This window comes from Pristis pectinata, chromosome 24, assembly GCF_009764475.1.
Source record: "Pristis pectinata isolate sPriPec2 chromosome 24, sPriPec2.1.pri, whole genome shotgun sequence".
NCBI classification, from domain to species: Eukaryota; Metazoa; Chordata; class Chondrichthyes; order Rhinopristiformes; family Pristidae; genus Pristis; species Pristis pectinata.
Window position 1 is genome coordinate 2,393,659 of NC_067428.1, and position 21,847 is coordinate 2,415,505.

General features: G+C 43.4%; 1 protein-coding gene across 2 annotated transcripts; it reads left to right on the plus strand.

The window, feature by feature from the left end:
- The first annotated feature begins 266 nt into the window (after positions 1 to 266).
- Positions 267 to 20,590, plus strand: LOC127582412 (endogenous retrovirus group PABLB member 1 Env polyprotein-like). 2 transcript variants are annotated; one of them, XM_052037629.1, is made up of 2 exons: positions 267 to 383; positions 18,732 to 20,590. In XM_052037629.1, the coding sequence occupies exon 2, from the start codon at positions 18,838 to 18,840 to the stop codon at positions 20,101 to 20,103; it is 1,266 nt and encodes a 421-aa protein (XP_051893589.1). In that variant the 5' UTR covers positions 267 to 383; positions 18,732 to 18,837; the 3' UTR covers positions 20,104 to 20,590. The 2 variants fall into 2 exon arrangements, with proteins under 2 accessions (XP_051893589.1, XP_051893590.1); XM_052037630.1 differs by lacking the exon at positions 267 to 383 and adding an exon at positions 434 to 523.
- Positions 20,591 to 21,847: the final 1,257 nt, after the last annotated feature.

The window sequence follows — 21,847 nt, forward strand, 5'->3', positions numbered from 1 at the left end:
CAGCACCAATTACAGCGTAGGAAGCTGAGGCAGCGTCACGCCACGCTGCCAATTAATATCGCGGGCCAGGCTCCACTAGCGGAAGGCGGGAAAGTTGGGGGAAGTGAAAATGGCCGATGGTGGAAGTGATGGTGCGGCTGTCTGAAGTGTATTCGATGCAATTAAAGCAGTGGCATCTTTTGAGTTTTACCGAGTCCTGACGAAGTTCTGACGAATGAGTAATGGCTTCATAACCCAAAGTGGAGTCTTACGATTTTTTTCACAGAATCCAATTGCCCACCGAGTCCCTGCAGCAGTTTGACTTTTATTCCAGATTTCAGCGTCTGCAATCTCTTGCGCCTTAATCTTTCTGCCTGTTGCGTCGAATCTCAGTCGGGTATCAGGTGACTAGAAACGTGAACGCCGGTTTTTAATGGGCTTGATTGGTTGATTTCAAGGATTAGAAGCTGTTTTGAGATGTTGAGTGGCATGAACCTGTCGAAGTGTAAGAAATTATTTCGCTCTGCTGAGACAGCGTGACAAGGTAAATGAGAAAATGGTTGGGGAGTTCAGAACTGGGGTCCTGATCTGAGTATAAAGAAGTGGCCATTGAGGACTGGGATGAGGAAACAGCCTCGTTTAGGTGTTCTGAATCTTTGGATTTTTCCATGTTGGGCCGCTCTAGATTTTCACTTACATTTTGTTTTCGAAAAGTCGATAATCGTCAATAGCCATTGACTTGAAATGTTAAATACCTTTCTCTCTCTGCCTGATCTGCACAGTATTTCCAGAATTTTCTTTTATTGGAGGTGCTTCTCCTGGTTGAACAGGAAAATGGAGGATATAGAAGAGGGTGGGCTGGGGTAGTGGATAGGTTACGGTGAAGGAAGACGTCAGTTAATGAAGTTGACTTCATATTCCAAAAGCCATACCCTAATTGAATGTAGAACATTACAGCACAGTGCAGGCCCATCGGCTCACAATGTTGTGCTGACACTTTATCCTGCTGTAAGATTTATCTAACCCTTCCCTCCCACAGCCCCCCATTTTCTATCGTTCATGTGGCTATCTAAGAGTCTCTTAAATGTCCCTAATGTATGTGCCTCCACCAGCTCTGCTGGCAGTGTGTTCCACGCACCCACCACTCTCTATGTGAAAAAAAACTTGCATCTGACATTCCCCCCCCCCCCCCCCCCCCAATACATTCCTCCAGTCACCTTAAAATTGTGCCCCCTTGTGTCAGCCATTTTCACCTTGGGAAGAAGTCTTTGACTGTCCACTTGATCTATGCCTCTTATCACCTTGTACACCTCTATCAAGTTGCCTCTCATCCTCTTTCTCTCCAAAGAGAAAAGCCTAAGCTCACTCAACCTATCCTCTCCAATCCAGGTGTTACGAACCAGCAACAAAAGAAACACACAGAGTCATGATTCAGTGTTTAAAAACTACTTTATTAATAACTACTTATGATAATAAGAAAAATAAAAGTAAAAATGTTAAACCTTGAACATTAACCCCAAAAACTAAATTCTTCATGTGTGTGTGTGGCAAAGTCCCAAACTCCAAGTCCAGGAATAGTTCTTAAAGTTCAGTTCAGCAAGCCATAAGGTGAAACATGAGCAAAGGCTTCTTCAACGACTGCCGTTGTCTGAGGATAAGATGTAGATGTAGAGAACATAGAGAGAGTAATTACGAAATCCAAATGTTCCACGATGGAACCCAAACGACACCTCAGTGTTTACTCGGTAGTGACTTCCTCACCCCGAAAAGCATCTGAATCGTGGCCGTCCACACAAATACCTGTTTCCCTCTACAGGTTAATGACAAAGTGAACTCCACCAGATTACTTCCAATTTCCATACGTGGATTGTAGTAACAGACACAGTTATTGTTTCTCATCCATCGATAGAGAAACTAGCAGGCTGGTCTCTCTCTCTCGCTCTCTCTCTCTCCTCTGACTGACTTCTTCAACAACGTCATTACGTCCTTTAGCTTTGGTTGATGTAAGCATGCCACACACACACACACACACACACACACAATACTAACTCTATCTTAAAGGGACATTCACCGAGTCCGTAACACCTCCCACCTAAAGAATTGTTTTCCAAAAAAAAATTTAGCCGCACATACAGTTAGTAATGTTAATAATTATCATGCTACACAATTACAGAATATCAGATTAGTAATGATACATCTTTCCCATTTAACATTGGGAAAGACAATCAGCAATCACGTTATCTTTGCCTTTAATGTGAGTTATCATGAGATCAAATTCTTGCAAAATTAAACTCCAGTTTAACAGCCTTCTGTTCTTGTTTTTGACGTGGCTCAGAAACACCAAGTGGGTTATGATCTGTATACACAGTCAATGGTTTCTGAGCGGTGCAAACATATACACTGAAATGTTGCAAGGCTAAAACAGGCGACAGTAATTCTTTCTCTATGGTGGAATAATTCTTTTGATGCTCATTAAATTTCTTTGAAAAGTAAGCTACAGGATGGTCAATATCATCAAGGTCACCCTTCCGCAACAACACAGCTCTTGCAGCTTCATCACTGGCATCTACTGCTAATGAAGATGGCTTTTCAACGTCAGGTGATTTGAGCACAGGATGGTAGCATAGAATGGCTTTCAGCTTCTCAAATGCTTCTTGACAAGGATCTGTCCAAACAAACTTTACTCCCTTCTTCAGAAGATTAGTTAGGGGAAGAGCAACATCAGCAAAATTTTTACAAAATTTTCGATAATATCCAACCATTCCCAAAAACCTTCTAACAGTCCTCGTACCCGTGGGAACAGGGAACTCAGATATTGCTTGAACTTTTGCCTGAATAGGAGCTAACTTGCCTTGACCTACAACATAACCAAGATACGTCACAGTGGCATGGCCAAATTCACTTTTAGCCAAGTTAACTGTAAAGTTAGCTTCGGAAGGTCTTTCAAACAACCTTTCTAACGCAGAGATGTGATCCTCCCATGTATCATTCCCAGTCACTAAGTCGTCAATGTAGGCATCTGTATGTTTTAACTCATGAATCACTGAATTAATCATTCTTTGAAATGCTGCTGGAGCATTTTTCATTCCAAATGGCAAAACATTAAATTCATACAATCCAGAAGGGGTTACAAAGGCAGAAATTTCCCTTCCTCTATCTGTTAATGGAACACACCAGTACCCTTTTGATAGGTTGATCTTTGTAAGAAATTTAGCCTTTCCCACTCTGTCTATGCAATCATCCACCCTAGGAATAGGGTAAGCATCCGACTTTGTTACAGCATTCACTTTCCTGTAATCTGTGCAAAATCTAACAGTTCCATCAGGTTTAGGCACAATAACACGGTGAACTCCAGTTTGAAGTAGAATGTCTAATAATATCATTTTCTAACATGTATACAATCTCATGGTCAACAAGTTTACTTTTGTCCACATTCATTTGATATGGGTGTTGTTTGATTGGTTTTGCATCCCCAACGTCAACATCATGAGTAATTATCGACGTTCTGTTTGGAACATCTGGGAACAGATTTTTAAATTTTAAAATTAATTCTCTCATCTGTTGTTTTTGCGAAACTTGTAAATGGTCCAACTTTGTTTCAAGGTTCTCCAGGATATTTTGGTTTTTTAGTTCTGATGGAACAATATTTGGTCTAAATTGGCCTTCCTCAATATCAACATCAGATATCTTAGGAGCAACATTCACATCACATGGTATTGCTTCTGGAAATCTAGAAGTTGCACACATGATGGTTAACAAATACTGATTTCCAGCCTTAGACCTTGGCAATGGGCCAAGACAGTCCACAATCACCTTCGAAAAGGGTTCACCAAAAGCAGGAATAGGTTTCAACGGGGGGAGCCACAGGGGGTCTTTGATTTGGTTTACCTACCATCTGATGTGTGACAGGTTCGACAAAACATCACCACATCCTTTCTCAAACCAGGCCAATAGAATTGTTTCAAGATCTTCCCTACAGTTTTATTCACACCAAAATGACCACCCAAAGGTGATCTGGGCCAGATTTAAAATCTCATTCCTATAAACTTCTTTGGAACCACAGCCTTATGAATAACTTCCCATTCCTCATTAACAGGAACATGAGGAGGTCTCCATTTCCTCATTAACACTCCATTTTTGACATAATATCCAATTGCCACTTTTTCAATCTCATCACATGAGAGTGCTTTTTCTTTCAATTCTGTAAGCTCAGGGTCTTTTGTCTGTTCCACCATAAATTATTTCCTCGACAAAGACAAATCTTTAAATTCAGGCTCACTACAAGGATTTTGATCCTCCAGTGAAGACAGAAAAGTCTCAGACAAGGCATCATAATTTTCTTCCTGTTTAGGACTGTCACAGGGAACCACATCAGGCTGCACAGGACTGTCGGCCTTGGCTAATTCTTTAGCTCTAGCTCGAGTCATCGCACAGGATGGGTAAACATCTGGATCATTCTCAGACTCATCAACCCTTGGTTTGGTTGTTAACCGTACCACAGGGACAAATTCTCCGTCTGCAAGGTCATTCCCCAGTAACAAAGAAACTCCTTCCACTGGTAAACTAGGTCGTATCCCTATCTCGACAGGTCCTTCTACGAACTTTGACTTTAAAATCACCTTGTGCAAAGGGACAGACATGGTGTCACCTGTAATGCCTCGGTCTAAATTTACCTCACCAGTGTCAGTTTCGTCACCAAAATTTAAAACACTGTCCAGCAAGAGAGATTGACAAGCCCCAGTATCTCTAAGGATTTTCACTGGCACCTGGGGTGACCCATCATTCAGTGAAACAAAACCCTCTGATACATAAGAACGGAATTCCTTTCTCACCTCCTCCAACTTTTCAGCTTTCACCTTTGGCAAGGACTGATCTTTAACAACATCTCCTAAATCTTTTTTATTTTTAATTACCTGAAAGCAAGCATTGGGCACAGCTTCCTTCCTTTTCTTCAAAAGGGCACAATTAGCTATTACATGGCCAGGTTTCTTACAGTACGCTCAACAGGTTTCTCTAGCACTGGCTTCTTTTCATCCTTCCCTTTTTGATTACCTCCCAATTTAATCTCTGGTTTACCTGGATTGTCCTTGTAACTCTTTTGAAAGGTTTTACGTTGTCCCCATTTGGATTTATGGGTTAAAGCATAAACGTCTGCCAACCTAGCAGTTTCTTGTAATGTTTCCACCTGCTTTTCATTTAAATATGTTGTTATCTCAGCTGGGACACATCTTTTAAAGTCTTCCACTAACATCAATTCTGCCAATTTATCATAATCCCCAACTACATTTTTAGCCATCCATCATCACTCAAAAAATATTCTCTTTCCATTGGCAAATTCCATGTACGTCTGATCTGCAGATTTCTTCAAGTCTCTAAATTTTTGTCTATAAGCTTCAGGTACCAATTCATAGGCCTTTAACACAGCTTGTTTTACGCTTGTGTAATCAGCTGCATCCTCAACAGACAAAGCAGAATAAGCTTTTTGAGCTTTACCTTTAATTACACTCTGTAACATAAGAGCCCATCCTTCCTTTGGCCAGTTTGAACTCTCAGCAACCTTTTCAAAATGTTGGAAATACTGATCAACCTGATCTTCCTCAAAAGGAGGGACTAACTGAACCTCCCTGCTGGCTAAAAAACCATCATCAGAATCAGATTCCAAACTCTCGCTCCATTTCTAACTCATGCTGCTGCTGTTTTTCCTTCTCCTCCCTATCCAGCTCCATCCTCCTCATTTCTATCTGGGCCTTCCTTTCCTCTGTCTCAGCCTCAAACTTCAACCAAATTAGTTCCCGTTCCCGTTCAGCCTCAAACTTTAACCGAGTTTGCTCTCATTCAGCCTCTAACTCTAGTTTCCTTCGTTCGGCCTCTATCTTTGCCAGCTGCACCTGTGCCTCAGAAATCGCTGGTTCACTGCCAGGAAACTGTTTTAACACCTCCTCCTCAAACACCTTCTCCACATAATGGCCAGCTATCAGTCTCTGACCATCTGCCTTTCTCATAAATCGCGTTACTGCCTCAAGATGTAGCTCTGCAGCAATTTTCACCAAATCAGGTTTCCTCATCCCCTGCATCCTCCAAGGGTGGGTTTTTTCAAAAATGTATCCATTGTTGCTTGTCTCCACACACACACAAGCCAATTAAAAAGAATTTATCAGACTGACCACAATCAGTCGTCCACCAAGATCCCAATTTGTTCAAACTCAGACCTCCCTCGTCAATCGTTGGATACGATCCCGGACGAGTCTCGTCAATCTGGGGAATGATCCCGGACGAACCCCCAAGTTTATCATGAACCAGCAACAAAAGAAACACACTGAATCATGATTCAGTGTTTAAAAACTACTTTATTAATAACTACTTATGATAATAAGAAAAATAAAAGTAAAAATGTTAAACCTTGAACATTAACCCCAAAAACTAAATTCTTCATGTGTGTGTGTGGCAAAGTCCCAAACTCCCAAGTCCAGGAATAGTTCTTAAAGTTCAGTTCAGCAAGCCATAAGGTGAAACACGAGCAAAGGCTTCTTCGACAACCGCCGTTGTCTGAGGATAAGATGTAGATGTAGAGAACATAGAGAGAGTAATTACGAAATCCAAATGTTCCACGATGGAACCCAAATGACACCTCAGTGTTTACTCGGTAGTGACTTCCTCACCCCGAAAAGCATCCGAATTGTGGCCGTCCACACAAATACCTGTTTCCCTCTACAAGTTAATGACAAAGTGAACTCCACCGGATTACTCCCAATTTCCATACGTGGATTGTAGTAACAGACACAGTTATTGTTTCTCATCCATCGATAGAGAAACTAGCAGGCTGGTGTCTCTCTCTCCTTTCTCTCTCTCTCTCTCCTCTGACTGACTTCTTCAACAACGTCATTACGTCTTTTATCTTTGGTTGACGTAAGCACGCTACACAGACACACACTACTAACTCTATCTTAAAGGGACATTCACCGAGTCCGTAACACAGGCAGCATCCTGGTAAATCTCCTCTGCACCCTCTCTAAATCTTCCACATCCTTCCTATAATACTCCAAGTGTGGTCTAACCAGAGTTTTATAGAACTGCAACAAATAGCTCTTGAACTCAATACCCCAACTAATGAAGTCCCATGCACCTTAACAACCGTATCAACCTGCGCAGCAACCTTGAGGGATCTATGGACGTGGACACCAAGATCCCTCTGTTCCTCCATGCTGCTAGGAGTCCTGCCATTAACCTTGTATTCTGTCTTAAAATTCAATCTTCCAAAGTGTATCACTTAACACTTTCCGGGTTGAACTCCATCTGCCACTTCTCAGCCCAGCACTGCACTGCATCCTATCAATGTCCTGTTGTAACGTACAGCAACCTTCCACACTATCCACAATACCACCAGCCTTCATATCATCTGCAAACTAACCCACCCTTCCACGTCCTCATCCAAGTCATTGATAAAAATCACAAAGAGCAGGGGTCTTAGAACAGATCCCTGTGAAACACCACTGGTCACTGACCTCCAGGCAGAATATGCTCCATCTACCACCACCCTCTGTCTTCCATGGGTGAGCCAATTCTGAATCCACACAGCCAGGTTTCCCTGGATCCCATGCCTCCTGACTTTCTGAATGAGCCTTCCATGAGGAACCTTACTAAAATTCTTGTACACCACATCCACTGCTCTACCTTCATCAATGGGCTTTGTCACATCCTCAGAATTCAATCAAGCTCCTGTCCCTCACAAAGCCATGCTGACTGTCCCTAATCAGCCTATGCTTCTCCAAGTGTCCATAAATCCTGTTTCTAAGAATCTTCTCCAATAATCTTCTCCAATTGATTGCCACAAAGAGCAAGAACACTTGCATGAAACATAGAAACAGGTCTGGATGTTTCCTTTGGATCATTAGGAGGCTGATGGGAAACTTAATGGAGGTGTATTAAATTAGGGGAGGCCAATACTGAGAAAATAGGAAGGACTTGCTTCCCTTAAGAGTCAGAACTGGGGAGCATAGGTTTCAGCTAATTGGGAGAAGGATCAGAAGGTGGTTGTGTTCTGGAACTCGATGTCTGAAAGAATGGTTGCAACAAAAAAAATACACAATACATTTAACCAGTACTTGGATGTGGACCTGAAGAACTGTAACATACAGGACTACAGTTCAAGTGGTGGAAGGTGATATTAAGTGGGTAGCTTTACTCAACTAACAGGGATGTGGGGGTCTTGATGCCAATGTCAAAGTGTGCAAGTTGTGTCTGTCACAACTCCTTTCATTTGGTTGTGGCAATAGTGCTATCCATGTTGCCATAATGAAACTCTTGCTTGATTTCTAGACATTTTCCTGCAGTATAGTGTACTTGTATAGAAGGTGTCTGGCTTTTTTTTTAAGCTGTTTCTTAGCTGGTCACTGCTCCCTGAATGTCCAATCATGCTGTTACAGTGGGAATGTAGGAAGCTACACCAATACTGTCCATGTCACAGGTGAAGGAGGCTTTTTGATTTCTGATTCTGCTATCACTATTCACCAAGTAAAACCACAACTGAAGCTGCCTGAAGAAAAACATGTGTATTAAGATCACCACAAAACTAGGTATATTGCAAGGCCCACATGCGTTGTCATTTCTTTCAGTACTAATGGCCTCTCTGTCCAACAATAGCCACTTGCCAAGATGTGTTCTGAAAGCATATGTTGGACTCTGAGTGGTCTACAAGGGATATATGAAAGGCCAAATGGCAACAAACCACAAATATCTGGGATGAAGTTGGCAACTGAAAGATGTTACAAATGTGACATTTTGTAAAGTCAGACCTGCCTATAGAGGCAACATCAGATTGTGATCTCCCCAAGCACACAAGTTCTGTTAAGAATTGATGCTGGAAACAAGGCCACAGGTCTGACATCACATTTATCAACAGAAACATTGCACTGCATTAGAGAGAGTAAAGAAAAGATCTATTTTGTTCCTGGGATGAGGGACCATGTTTATAAGGATAGATTGGAATTGGTTTAGACTATTTTCTTTGGAGAAGAGAAGGCTGAAGGAAGATCTGGGCAGAATGGATAGTGAAGGCTGTTCCTGTTGGAGGGGGTGTCAAGGACTAGAGGTCATAGGAATGAAATAACAGAAAGAGTGCCACAGGGCAAAAAAACTTATTTGGTGCACTGCATGGTAGGAATTTGAAATGCACTGTCTGCAGATGTGGAGGAGGAAGGTTCCATTGTAAGACTATAAGCTATAGTAACAGAATTAGGCCATTCAACCCATCGAGTCTGCTCCTGCATTCAATCATGGCTGATTTTTGTTTTTCCTCTCTCAACCCCATTCTCCCCACCTCTCCCTTCAACCCCTTAACCCCATTACCAATCAAGAACCTATTAATCTGTGCCTTAAATACACCCAAAGACTTGGCCTCACAGCCCTCTGTGGCAACAAATTCCACAGATTTCCCAACATCTGACTGAAAAAATTCCTCCTCATCATTTCAGTTTTAAAGGGACATCCCTTTATTCTGAGGCTGTGCCCTCAGATCCTAAACTAATAATAATGGAAACATTCTTGACATGTCCACTCGATTCCAGGCCTTTCAAATTTGGTAGGTTTCAATAAGATCCCTCCTCATCCTTCTGAACTCCATGTGCAGGCCCAATTCTGTCAAATACTTGTCGTGCATTAAGCCTTTCATTCCCAGGATCATTCTTGTGGACTTCCTCTGGACTCTCCCTGGAGCCAGCACATCTTTCCTTGGATGCAGGGCCCAAAATTGCTCTCAATATTCCAAATGCCGTCTGACCAGTGCCTTATAAAGCCTCAGCAGCACATCCTTGCTTTGTATTCATATCCTCTCATTTGCCTTCCTTACTACCAACTCAACTTGCAAGTTAACCTTAAGGGAATCCTGAACTTTGCATCTCCGATTTCTGAATTTTCTTCCTCGTTTAGAAAATAGTTACACTTCTATTCTTCTTACCATCGTATATAACCCTACGCTGCATTTCATCTGCCACTTCTATGCCTAACTTTCTGTGGACTCCCTGCTGCTGCAGACTCCTTGCTGCTGCGACACTACCTGTCCCTCCACTTAGCTTTGTAGTGTTTGAAAACTTGGCCACAATGCCATCAGTTTCTTCATCCAGATCATTAATGTATAAAATGAAAAGTTGCGGTCTCAATGCTGACCCCTGTGGAATTCCACTAGTCACTGGCAGTCGTCCTGAAAAGGACCTCTTTATCCGCACTCTCTGCCTTCTGCCATTCAACCAATCTTCTCTCCGTGCTAGTACCTTGCCTCTTACACCATGGGCTCTCATCATGCTTAGCAGCCTCATGTATGGCACCTTGTCAAAATCCTTCTAAAAATCCAAGTAAATAATGTCCACTGACTCCTTTGTCTAACCTGCTTGTTACCTCCTCAAAGAATCGTAACAGATTTATCAGGCAACATCTCCCCTTAGTGAAACCATGCTGACTTTGCCCCATTTTATCACGTACTTCCAAGTACTCTGAAGTTTCATCCTTGATAGTGTACTCTAAAATCTTACTAACCACTGAGATCAGACTAACTGGCCTATAATTTCCTGTCTTTTACCTCCCTCCTTTCTTAAACAGGGGTGATCTTCCAGTCCTCTGCAATCCTCCCTGATTTCAGTGATTCTTGAAAGATCATTACCGACGTCTCCACAATCTCTTTAGCTACCTCTTTCAGGATTCTGGGATTGTGGCCTTCAGGTGGGCATTGGATAAATATATGGTGAGGAGAAAAAAATTGCAAGACTACAGAGAAGAGGCAGGGGAGTGGAACTAGTGAGTTGCTCTGGTAAACAGCTGGTGTGAACATGATGGGCTGAATGGCTTCCTTCTGAGCAATAGCCATTCTATGATGCTGAGATGGTCATGGACCCGTTCCTACATTCTCAAAGCTGTCTCATCAGGGTTTGAGTCCATTCATTTGCAGCACCAAGAATGGCCCTTTCCCACTGTTACTTCAATTTTAAGAAAGCAAACTTACAGAATTTCACGGCATACCTTAAGAAAGCAGTAGTAACCACCCAGAAGACTATATGTATAAACATGGTCAAATAGACTACTGGAAACACATCCCATGAAGATGCCAAACAAACTAGTCCCAGCCTGGTCATCATAAAACACAACCACATTCAAATTGAGAAAGGAGAATAAGCTTACTGCTGGGCTAGTAGAACACTTCAGGTCATAGCAGAAACTGATAGAAAACACAGATGTGACGACAATATTAAGAAAGCTTGGTCAATGACAATATTAAGAAAGCTAAATCAGGTGGACACCAATTGATTAAAAATGACAAACTTGCAAATAAACACCAGAAAACAGAGTTATAATTAGAAGGATGTAAGGAACAATTTCAGTAACTGTTTCACAGAATGAAAATGGCAAAATTTGTCATCGACAGTGAAACTGATTCAGGTCTTGATGGAATACACGGTGAATAGATAAAGAAATTCAAGATGATAATTAGTAATTAGCTTCTGAGACTGCTCAGTGGCTGGGCAAAGTTGGATTATTTACCCAAGATCTGGAGAAAAGCAAGCATTGTTGGGCTTCTGAAGCCGAGGAAGAACTCCTCAGATCCATAGAGCTGGCTATTTTCTTTAATATAAGCTTTGAGATAATCCTGAATCAACTCCCACCCAGTCTTGAAAAACAATCTCATCCTCAAACGAGTTTCTGGCCAGGCAAGTTGTGTGCAAGCCAGTTGCTGAATCTAATGCAATACACAAATGATGGCTTTGAGAGAAACCTGATCAGTAGTGTTGGTTTTTATCCACCTCTCAGCACTATATGACACTGCAACATGATGATAGCGCAGCTAGTAGACCTGCTGTTTATTGCTCCAGCAATCCAGGTTCAATCCTGATCTCTGGTGCTGTCTGAGTGGAGTTTGCATGTTTTCTCTGTGGTTGCTTGGGGTTTCCTCCATTGCTCTGGTTTTCTTCCATATGCTAAAGACATACAGGCTGGTAGGTGAATTAACCATTGTAAATTGCTGAGTGCGTAAATGAGTGGTCACATCTTGGGGGAGGGGGCAATTAATGGGAATGTGGGGAGAATAAAATAAATTGGGGTGGGATTAGTGTAAAATAAAGGGTGTTTGATAGTTGGCACAAAAGGTGAGCCAAAGGACTAGTTTCCATTGCTGTATTACACTATCTGATCCAGACGATGTAAATTGCTTTCATATCAAATTGAGATGAAAAGATAGTAAATGGCATTTGCAACACAATGGCTAACCCAAGGAAATATGTTAGCATCTTGATTCTTTAACATTTACACAAATAACCATGCATCCAATCCATCCAAACATGCATACCTTTAAGCCAATGACCTGATGCTAGTGATTCAAGCAAGTGACTTTACCGTGTTAAGGCACATTAACAATTGCGCCTGCCAGACTGCTTCCTGCAATGGTGCCCTCCAAATTAAGATATTTGCTGATGTTTGCTGAAATTGGTTAGATTCAGCCACAAGCAAAGAAATTAAAACTTCAATCAAACCCAAACAATGTATAGGTCTTCCACCTATGCAATCATGTGAATTAGAAGATAAATGTCAAGTAGAACAGCACCCATTTCACTCACTGCACAAACTCGGTTTATCTCAGAGTATGCTCACTCTCTTAAAGATCCATGGTGAGAAAATAAGATGCAAAGTCAATGCATGAAAGAACATCATCCTGATGTTTGCAAACTGAAGATGGGAGGCACATCACCACCTATGATTATCACCTCTAATACCTGCTGCACACACTTGCCTGCTGGGGCCGTTGAAAATAAGTTCAAATGAGTGTATAACTAATGCCACATGAGCAGAAAACCTGTTAAATGATTTTTGTCTCTTTTTAGCCAAAAGGAGGTCTGGTTATAGTAATTAGAGGATGTTGCATAGAAAATTACAATACATATTATAACCAATATGGTTACTAAACTGCTACTGTTTCATCATTTCCCATTCATTTATAACTTTTGAGTGAGATTGTCAGTTGGGTGGTTGATGGTCAGTGTGGAGTTGATGGACCAAAGGGCCTGTTTCTGTGCTGTATCTCTCTATGACTCAATTGTAGCATATATGGGGACTTTTATTCCCTAGATTCAAATGCCCCAATAAAATGTGTTAAGATTGTTCTAGCTTGTTGTCAGAATTGGTTTACCTTTACTTTTGAGTTAGGGTGTCACAGGATTAAATCCCAATCCAAAGGTGTAAACACATAATCTAAAATGACAGTTGACCATACTGACAGAGATGCCTTGTCTCAGTGTAGAAGGTTTTTCTGGTGTGGTTGCTGGTATTTATCTCTTAACCAATACCGCTGAGTATAAGTTAATTGCTGATTTATCTCACTGCTATTTATGAGACTTTACAGTGTGCAAATTTGCTCCTCTCCCTTTCTTCAAAGTACTTCCAAAAAAAACTTTGTTAGCTGCAGTGTACCTTGGGATGACCAAGGATGTAAAAGAAACCATTTAAATGCCTAGTCCTCCTCTGTCATCTAAAATCCATGTATCATCTTTTAGTACCTGAAAATGAGTAGTTTTTTGACTGTTGTTCCTGGAGGAACCAGCTAAGCAGAGAGATAAGACTTCATTTTATTTACCTAGATTAGAATCAAACAGAAGTACCCACATAACCCAACATTATACATTATATTTTTCACTTCATGAATTCTTTATTTCAAAGCCCATTATTGGTATATCATTGTCAGTTGTACTGAGGTACAGTGAAAAACTTGTCTTGCATACCATTCATACAGATCAATTCATTACACGGTGCATTGGGGTAGTACAGGGTAAAACAACAACAGAATACAGAGTAAAGTGTCACAGCTACAGGGAAGTGCATTGTAGGTAGACAATAAGGTGCAAGGTTAACCAATGTAGATTGTGAGGTCAAGAGTCCATCTCATCATATAAGGGAACCATTCAATAGTCATCACTGTGGGATAGAAGCTGTCCTTGAGCCTGGTGGTATGTGCCCTCGGGCTCCTGTATCTTCTGCCTGATGGGAGAGGAGAGAAGAGAGAATGACCCAGGTGGGTGGGGTCTTTGATTATGCTGGCTGCTTCACCAAGGCAGCAAGAGGTATAGACAGAGTCCATGGAGGGGAGGCTGGTGTCTGTGATGCACTGGGCTGTGTCCACAACTCTCTGCAGTTTCTGGCAGTCCTGGGCAGAGCAGTTGCCATACCAAGCTGTGATGCATCCAGATAGGATGCTTTCTATGGTGCATCGATAAAAGTTGGTGAGTGTCAAAGGGGACATGCCAAATGTCTTTAGCCTCCTGAGGAAGTATAGTGAGCTTTCTTGGTCGTGGCGTCTACATGGTTGGACCAGGACAGGCTATTGATGATGTTCACTCCTAGAACTTGAAACTCTCAACCTTCTCAACCTCAGCACTGTTGATGTACACAGGTGCATGTACACCGCCCCCTTTCCTGAAGTCAATGGAAAGGGTTTTGCTTTGCTGACATTGAGGGAAAGGTTGTTGTCATGACACCATGTCACTAAGCTCTCTATCTCCTTCCTGTACTCTGACTCATTATTTGAGATTCGGCCCACTACGGTGGTATCATCATTATGATGCTGTGCAAGAAGTCTTGGAGCTTGTGTTTACCTCAGGGTGCCATATAGTAAAGGGTAGTGCTTTAAATAGTGATCAGACACATTTTGTCTAGAAGTGTGTGATGGAATGCTCTCCGCTTGCCTGGATGTTTGCAGTTTCAACAACGCTCAGGAAGCTCAACACATAACAGGACATAGCAGCTTACTTGATGGGCACCCCATCCGCAACCATGCACTCACTCCGCCACCGAACAGTGGCAGCAGTTTATACCATCTGCAGGATGCACTGCAGCAACTCACTAGACACTCCTCAGACAGCACCTTACAAACCTACAACCTCTACTATCTAAAAAGGTAAGGGCAGCAACTACATGAGAACACCACCACCTGGAAATTGCCCTCCAAGCCACACACCATCCTGTCTTGGAAATATATCACAGTTCCTTGAAGCAAATGGGGAATTTAGAAGAAGAAACATTGACACCCACTTTATACTGTTGGCAGTTGAATGGCAATCCCTATGCATGGATAGTGCAACAGTTGCATGAAAATTTGAAAAAGGACAGACACCCCTTATTTAATAATCTCCAGTATCTTATTGATACCAGCAAAGAAAAGAAGATCCTCCATTGTACAGCATACTATGCAAGACTTTCAGACCAAGAGTATGAAAAGAGGGTGTGCCCATACTTAGAAAAACAAGAAGAGAATGAAGGAAGGTGTCTATATTTTGGACCCCAGGGACTAGGAATTAAAGTCCAGCTAACGTCACGGCAGGAGAATCGGTTCCAGGTGCAGGATTCAGTGCCTCATTTAACAGTGGCAGTTAAACCCCCAGCGAAGCCCAAGGAACTTGGAACCATGATAGCCAGACTGTTGTCCGAGACCCTCCCTGAGTATAGTTTTACAGCACATCTATTGGGACAAAAGGTGAGGGTTGAGTTCTTTAACCAAAAAGAGGGGAGTGATACTCGAGCCTCAACTCTGGCCCACAAAGTTTGAAAGACAACACCTGCAAAGGGAAGATTCTTTTCTCCTTCCAGGGGTATTAGCAAGGATACCCGAGAACTTGTGGGCACAACATAAGAATCACGTCGGAAAAGTCCGCACCGCCCCTGAACACAAAGTGACCCCCCAAAGGTGTCCCACTCCCGTGCATTAGACAATACCGCACGACGCCAGAGGCAGCAAGAGGTATTGCTCCTATGATTGACTCCCTATTGTGACAGGGTGTGCTTATTCTGACATAGAGTCTGTGCAATACTCCTATTCTACCCATTCCCAAGATGGGCCGAAAAAATGAGTGGCAGTTTGTGCAAGATCTGCGAGCTATCAATAAAATCATTGTTCCAATAGCTCCATTGGTCCCTGATACCAATGTAATACTTACTTCCATCCCGGCAGAGGCAAGCACGTTTACAGTAGTGGATCTATGTTTGGCTTTCTTTTCCATACCTTTGCATAAAGATAGTCAGTACCTCTTTGCTTTTACATACAAAGACCAGCAATACACCTGGACCCGCCTGCCTCAAGGTTATACGTACTGTTACTGTTTTTACCTGTACTACATCAATGCACTTTGTACTAACTCAATGTAACTGCACTGTGTAATGAATTGACCTGTACGATCGGTTTGTAAGACAAGCTTTTCACTGTACCTCAGTACAAGTGACAATAATATACCAATACCAAGCCCTGCAGTTTATGCAGCTGCTGTAAAAAAAATGACCTAGACGAGTGCCAGCTCCCTGAAGGATCCAGTCTGATACAATACACCAATGATATTCTAATAGCTTCAACAACTGGGCCCCAGTGTTTGACAGACTCCTTAACACTGTTTGAACATCTGGCGAGCCAAGGTCATCGTGTGTCATTGGAAAAGATACAGTTTTGTCAGGAAACAGTCCAATATCTGGGATTCCAGCTCAGTAAAGGCAGACGAAAACGGGGGGGAAGACCGAATAAAAGCAGTCAACCAGGTCCCAATCCCCAGGACAAAAAAGGACATTCTCTCCTTTCTGGGAATGATAGGATATTGCAGGCAGTGGATCCCTGAGTACCGGGAAAAAGATGCAGTGTTGGTGTTGGCAACATTGCAGACTGAACCGCCTATCGTTGAATGGACACCTGGAAGGGAGATGGCCTTTCATGATTTAAAACAGGCTCTGATCACAGCACCCGCATTGGGGTTGCCTAACTATAACAAGCCTTTTCAATTATACGTAAATGAGTCGAGCGGTTTCGCAACGGGCATCTTGTGCCAGGAGCATGGAGGGGGTAAGACACCTGTAGCCTATTATTCAGCAGCGTTGCCAGCCGTCATAAAAGGAATGCCAGCTTGTCTGCGTGCGGTAGCTGCCACTGCTGTAATTGTGGAAACATCTATCCCTATTGTGGTGGATCACCCATGTACAGTATGTGTGCCACCTGCCATAATATTATTGCTGAACTCAGCCGTAACTCAGCACTTTACCACAGCTAGACGAACGGGATATGAAGTGATACTTCTCTTCCGATCTAATTATACCTACAAGCGTTCGCCGGCCATTAACCCAGCTACGTTCGTCCCGCTACTCTCCTCACAGCATGATATGGACGATCGCGACTGCCTGCTGGTGGTGGAGGCCACTACCACCCCCTGGCCTGATCTGAGGATTGAACCCATTGACAACCCTGATCTAATCCTTTTCACCGATGGTTCCTCGCATCGACCACGCAATAATTTACCGTTAGCTGGATATGCTGTAGTTACACCCTATAAAATAATGGAAGCCTATGCACTGCCAATTGGGACTTCCACTCACAGCGGAACTCTACACGGTTATCCGTGCCTGCATTTTGGCAGCAGGCAAGACCGCCAACATCTATACTGACTCTCGCTATGCCTTTGGGGTGGTCCATGACTTTGGTCAGTTATGGAAAAATCGAGGTTTTATTACCTCCTCTGGGAAAAACATTAAGCGTACCTCTCTGATTATTAATTTATTAGATGCCATTCAACTCCCACAGGCTTTGGCTATCATCAAATGTGAGGCTCATACCTCAGCTGGTGAAGTATCAAAAGGCAACAGATTTGCCGACATAGTAGCTAGGAGCGTTGCTGCCAAACAATATCCCATGTTGCAGGCAGCTCGCACCGAATCGGGGGCAGGGTCTCCCTGAATGTATCAGTTACAAGCAGTTGCAAACAGCCCAAAATCAGGTTACCCAGCAGGAAAAACGCTTCTGGCAGAAAAATGGTTGTCACCCCGACCCAACTGTTTAGCGTCACCCTGATGGACGAATAGTCTGCCCCTGCAGCTTGTTTTTGCCCCTGGCTCGCCTGGCCCATGGTCAGGCTCACATGGGCAAAGGAGGGATGCAACATGCCATTACACGATGGGATGCTCCGGGGATAACGGTCACAATAGAAAAAGTTGCTAGAACTTGTTTCTCAACAAAGCAATAAAGGAAAAACACCTGCCAAATTTGACCACTTGCCCCAACCTGAGATGCCATTCGAAAATCTGCAAATAGATTTTATGCATATGCCCCCAGAAAAAGGATTTAAGTATATACTTGTCATAGTAGATATGTTCTCCAGATGGGTAGAAGCATACCCCACAAGGATGGACGACGCTAGAACTGTGGTAAATGCATTAATGAAGGAAATTATCCCTAGATTTGGAATTCCCTTGGCAATGAATAGTGATAGGGGAACCCATTTTGTAAACAAATTGGTAACAGGACTAACCGAGGTCTTAGAGTTCCAGTGGAAATTACACATCCGCTACCAACCCCAATCGTCAGGAATGGTAGAGCAAGTAAATGCTGAGGTAAAAGCAGCCTTGGAAAAGGTTTGCCAACAAAATGGGTTGGCGTGGCCTGAGGTGCTACCTCTTGTAATGTATACCTTGCGCAACTGAAAGAATAGAAATACTGGGTTGACCCCTCATGAGGTTTTAATGGGAAGGCCCATGACAACAGATACAAAACCCCCTATGCTCCTAGAAAAAGTAGCCTTAATCTGGAACGACAAAAAAACGTTGAGATATGCTCAAGCCCTGTGCAGGGAAGCAGGTAAGCTACATGAGGGAGTACGACAGGCCCAGGCCCCGCTGACGGTAAGTAATATGCATCCGTTTAAGTCGGGAGACAAAATATATGTAAAAAAAATGAACAAAGATTCTTTTTCTCCTAGGTGGAAAGGCCCCTACCCAGTGCTGCCAACGACTCGAACAGCTATCAAAGTGAAAGACTGACTGGATACACACTACACGGTGCAAACCACACTACGAGTCAGGTGAATGACTGAAATGGGATCAACCCAGAAAGTTATTACCATCTTGGTCCTTTCGCTAGCTACAGTTCCACAGTGCTTGGCTATGAATACATTTTTGCGAATGGTTTATGAATATGCTAACAGAAGTAATGTGTCTAGCTGTTGGGTATGTATGGCTATACCAATGCATGGAGGGGGAGAAGGAGGTATCCCACTGATCTCTATACCTCTGAATGAGACAGAGACGGAGGCATTCAGTTCAATAATGACCCGCTTCCGCAGCTGGTTCTTTGGCCAAACCTTGAATTTGACAAGTGGTATAGTTAAAATGGGACCATACAGTCCGAGCAGCTTGAGGCCAGATAATGGCACGACCCATCACCGTTCCTCTGTGGACAGAGGACTCTCCATGAAAGGGTGTTTCAAGGGATGGTGGTTTCCAGAGTATAATTTAAGTAAGAGTAATCCTCCTGTACTGCATGTGATCCCACGATCAGTGAACAGGTGCTGGTGTAAGGAGCAGAGGGAAGGAAAAGCAGTAGGGAGAGCAAAGTGCAGGAATCAGAGTACAGAATGGGTACATGGAGAAAGCACAATGAAGGGAGTCCCCTGGACTTTAAATGGGACCTATTGGATATGTGGTAATAGGGCATATCCCTGGTTGCCATGGAATTGGAAAGGTTGCTGCTACTTGGGGTACATAGTGCCTCTCATGTATCATGTGATTCAGTTGGGTGAAAAACCAAAACTCCCAAGAGATAGGAGAGTAATTACGGAACTAGAGCGATTTGGGATGATAGCTCTTCCTTGGTATGGAACTGGAAAAGCGGCCAGGGAATTGATCAATATGGTATCAGCACTAGAAAAACTAGCTAACGATACTGCTGAGGGATTTGAAGAAACACAGCAGGCCTTACCTGCCATAACAGCTGAATTGGTTGCTACTAGGACTGTGGCCCTGCAGAATAGGATGGCCTTAGATTTTATCTTGGCCGAGAGAGGAGGCACTTGCGCCATTGTGGGCCAGGAATGCTGCACCTATGTGCCTGATGAGTCAGAAAACATTACGCACCTGACAGGTTATATCAAGGATTCAGCAGAGAAAATTAAGAAAATTGGAAAGCAGTTTCACAACTATAATCCCCCTGGTAGTAGCTGGTGGCCCTTTGGAAGTTGGTGGCAGACCCTGACGTGTTATGGAATAATCCTGATTATCTGCATAGTGGCTGTGCAATTTCTATGTGTTCTGTTGCCCTCGGCAGGAAGGGATAGGCCTGTTACCCACAGTTAGAAGCTCCTGTGATGATAGTTACGATGAGGAGGAATGTTTGAAGATGTAAACGTACCCTGTAGGGTATGAACCTCCTTTTCAGCAAGAGGAGGAAGAGTGGATTGTAGAAAAATAAATGATGTCTTTTGACTGTACTCAGGCTGATGCAATATTTGACTTTGTATAAGAGAACTGTGTTTGCAGTCAACAGTCAATCTTGGCTTGGAGCCAGAAGGTCTGCAGAAGACTGCTGAAACCAGACTTTGAAATAAAACAGGGTGCGAGGTCAGCCTTGAGCGCACTGATAAGAGGAACTGATTGGTGTTCTTCTTTGTCTTATCTTGATCTATGTGATATATTGATTAAGTTCTTAAGTGTGCAACGACTGGAACTGGAATAGTCACGTGATATAGCTGTCGTTTTAACATATAAAATAAGCTTGTAACCTTCTGTATGTTAGTCTGGGTGACAGTGGAGATTGCTGCCCACTGTCCATGGTACCATGTAAAATAAAGCCTTGGAATGAAACTTGGAGTTATCGTCTCTTATTGTAGATTAAATTAGAGTTTTTACGACATAGATATAGGAAGTCATTTCCATTTGTGGATGAGAGCAGGAAACTAGAAGTAATAAATATAGTTAAATCCAGTGCAGGAAAAACCCTTTTTACCAATGCTCACATGAAGGGTGAAGCTAGATAAGCACACGAGAGTGTAAGGAATATAAGGATGTAAAATCAAAGAATTGTTAGGCAAAGAAGGTGGCTATTTGGCCCATCAAGTCTATGTTGGCTCATGGTAGAGAATAGCATTGGCCCCATTCCCCCAGTCTTTTCTTCACTCCTGCAGATTCTTTTTACTCGAGTGTCAATGCAATTCCCTTTTTGGTGGTGTAGCGGTTGCCACCGCGAAATAAAACAAGACGCTAGTCGATGGATTGTCAAACGAGAACTGGTTTATTTTCCCGCCTTGCGTGGGCCTTTTAAGGGAGACTGTTCCCGCCCAATGCAACCGGCAATGACGTAAGTCCTACGTCATCAAGTCTTTCCCGTGCGCGGGTTCTCCCTGTCGCTCGGGAAAGACAAGGCCTGCCGCCATCTTGGGCCTCGTCGCTCCGACGCCGCGCGACCCAACTGCCGAGCCGGTTTGCCTGACCGGACGGTGAGTCGCTACACAACCCCCCCCAGAACCGGCGATACAGTCCCCAAGGTCCGCGGGCTGTGCCAGCCGCCGCTTAGGGGGCCAGCCTCTGCATCGCGGCGTTGAAACCTCGACCGGTTGTTGCAGATCTAAATGGGCCGGTTTGAGGCGGTCCGTCGTGAAAACCTGTTCCCTGCCTCCAACGTCCAAAATAAAGGTGGATCCATTATTCCTTATGACTCAGAACAGTCCCTCATATGGTCATTGCAACGGCGCCCGAGGTGTGCCTCTGCGAACGAAAACAAATTTACAGTCTCGTAGTTCTTTGGGCTGGCAGGATGGGGCTTGACCGTGCCGTGAGGTGGGAATCGGGGCCAAGTTGCCAAGCTTCTCGCGCAGTCTTTGTAGGACTGCTGGGCGTTGTTCCCCTTGGTCTCGAAGGGCAGGTATGAAATCCCCTGGGACAACTAGGGGCACCCCGTACACAAGCTCAGCTGACGAAGCGCGGAGGTCTTCTTTGGGGGCAGTGCGTATGCCGAGCAGGACCCAAGGCAGCTCATCAACCCAGTTTGGACCCTTCAGGCGGGCCATCAAGGCTGATTTCAGATGGCGGTGAAAACGTTCCA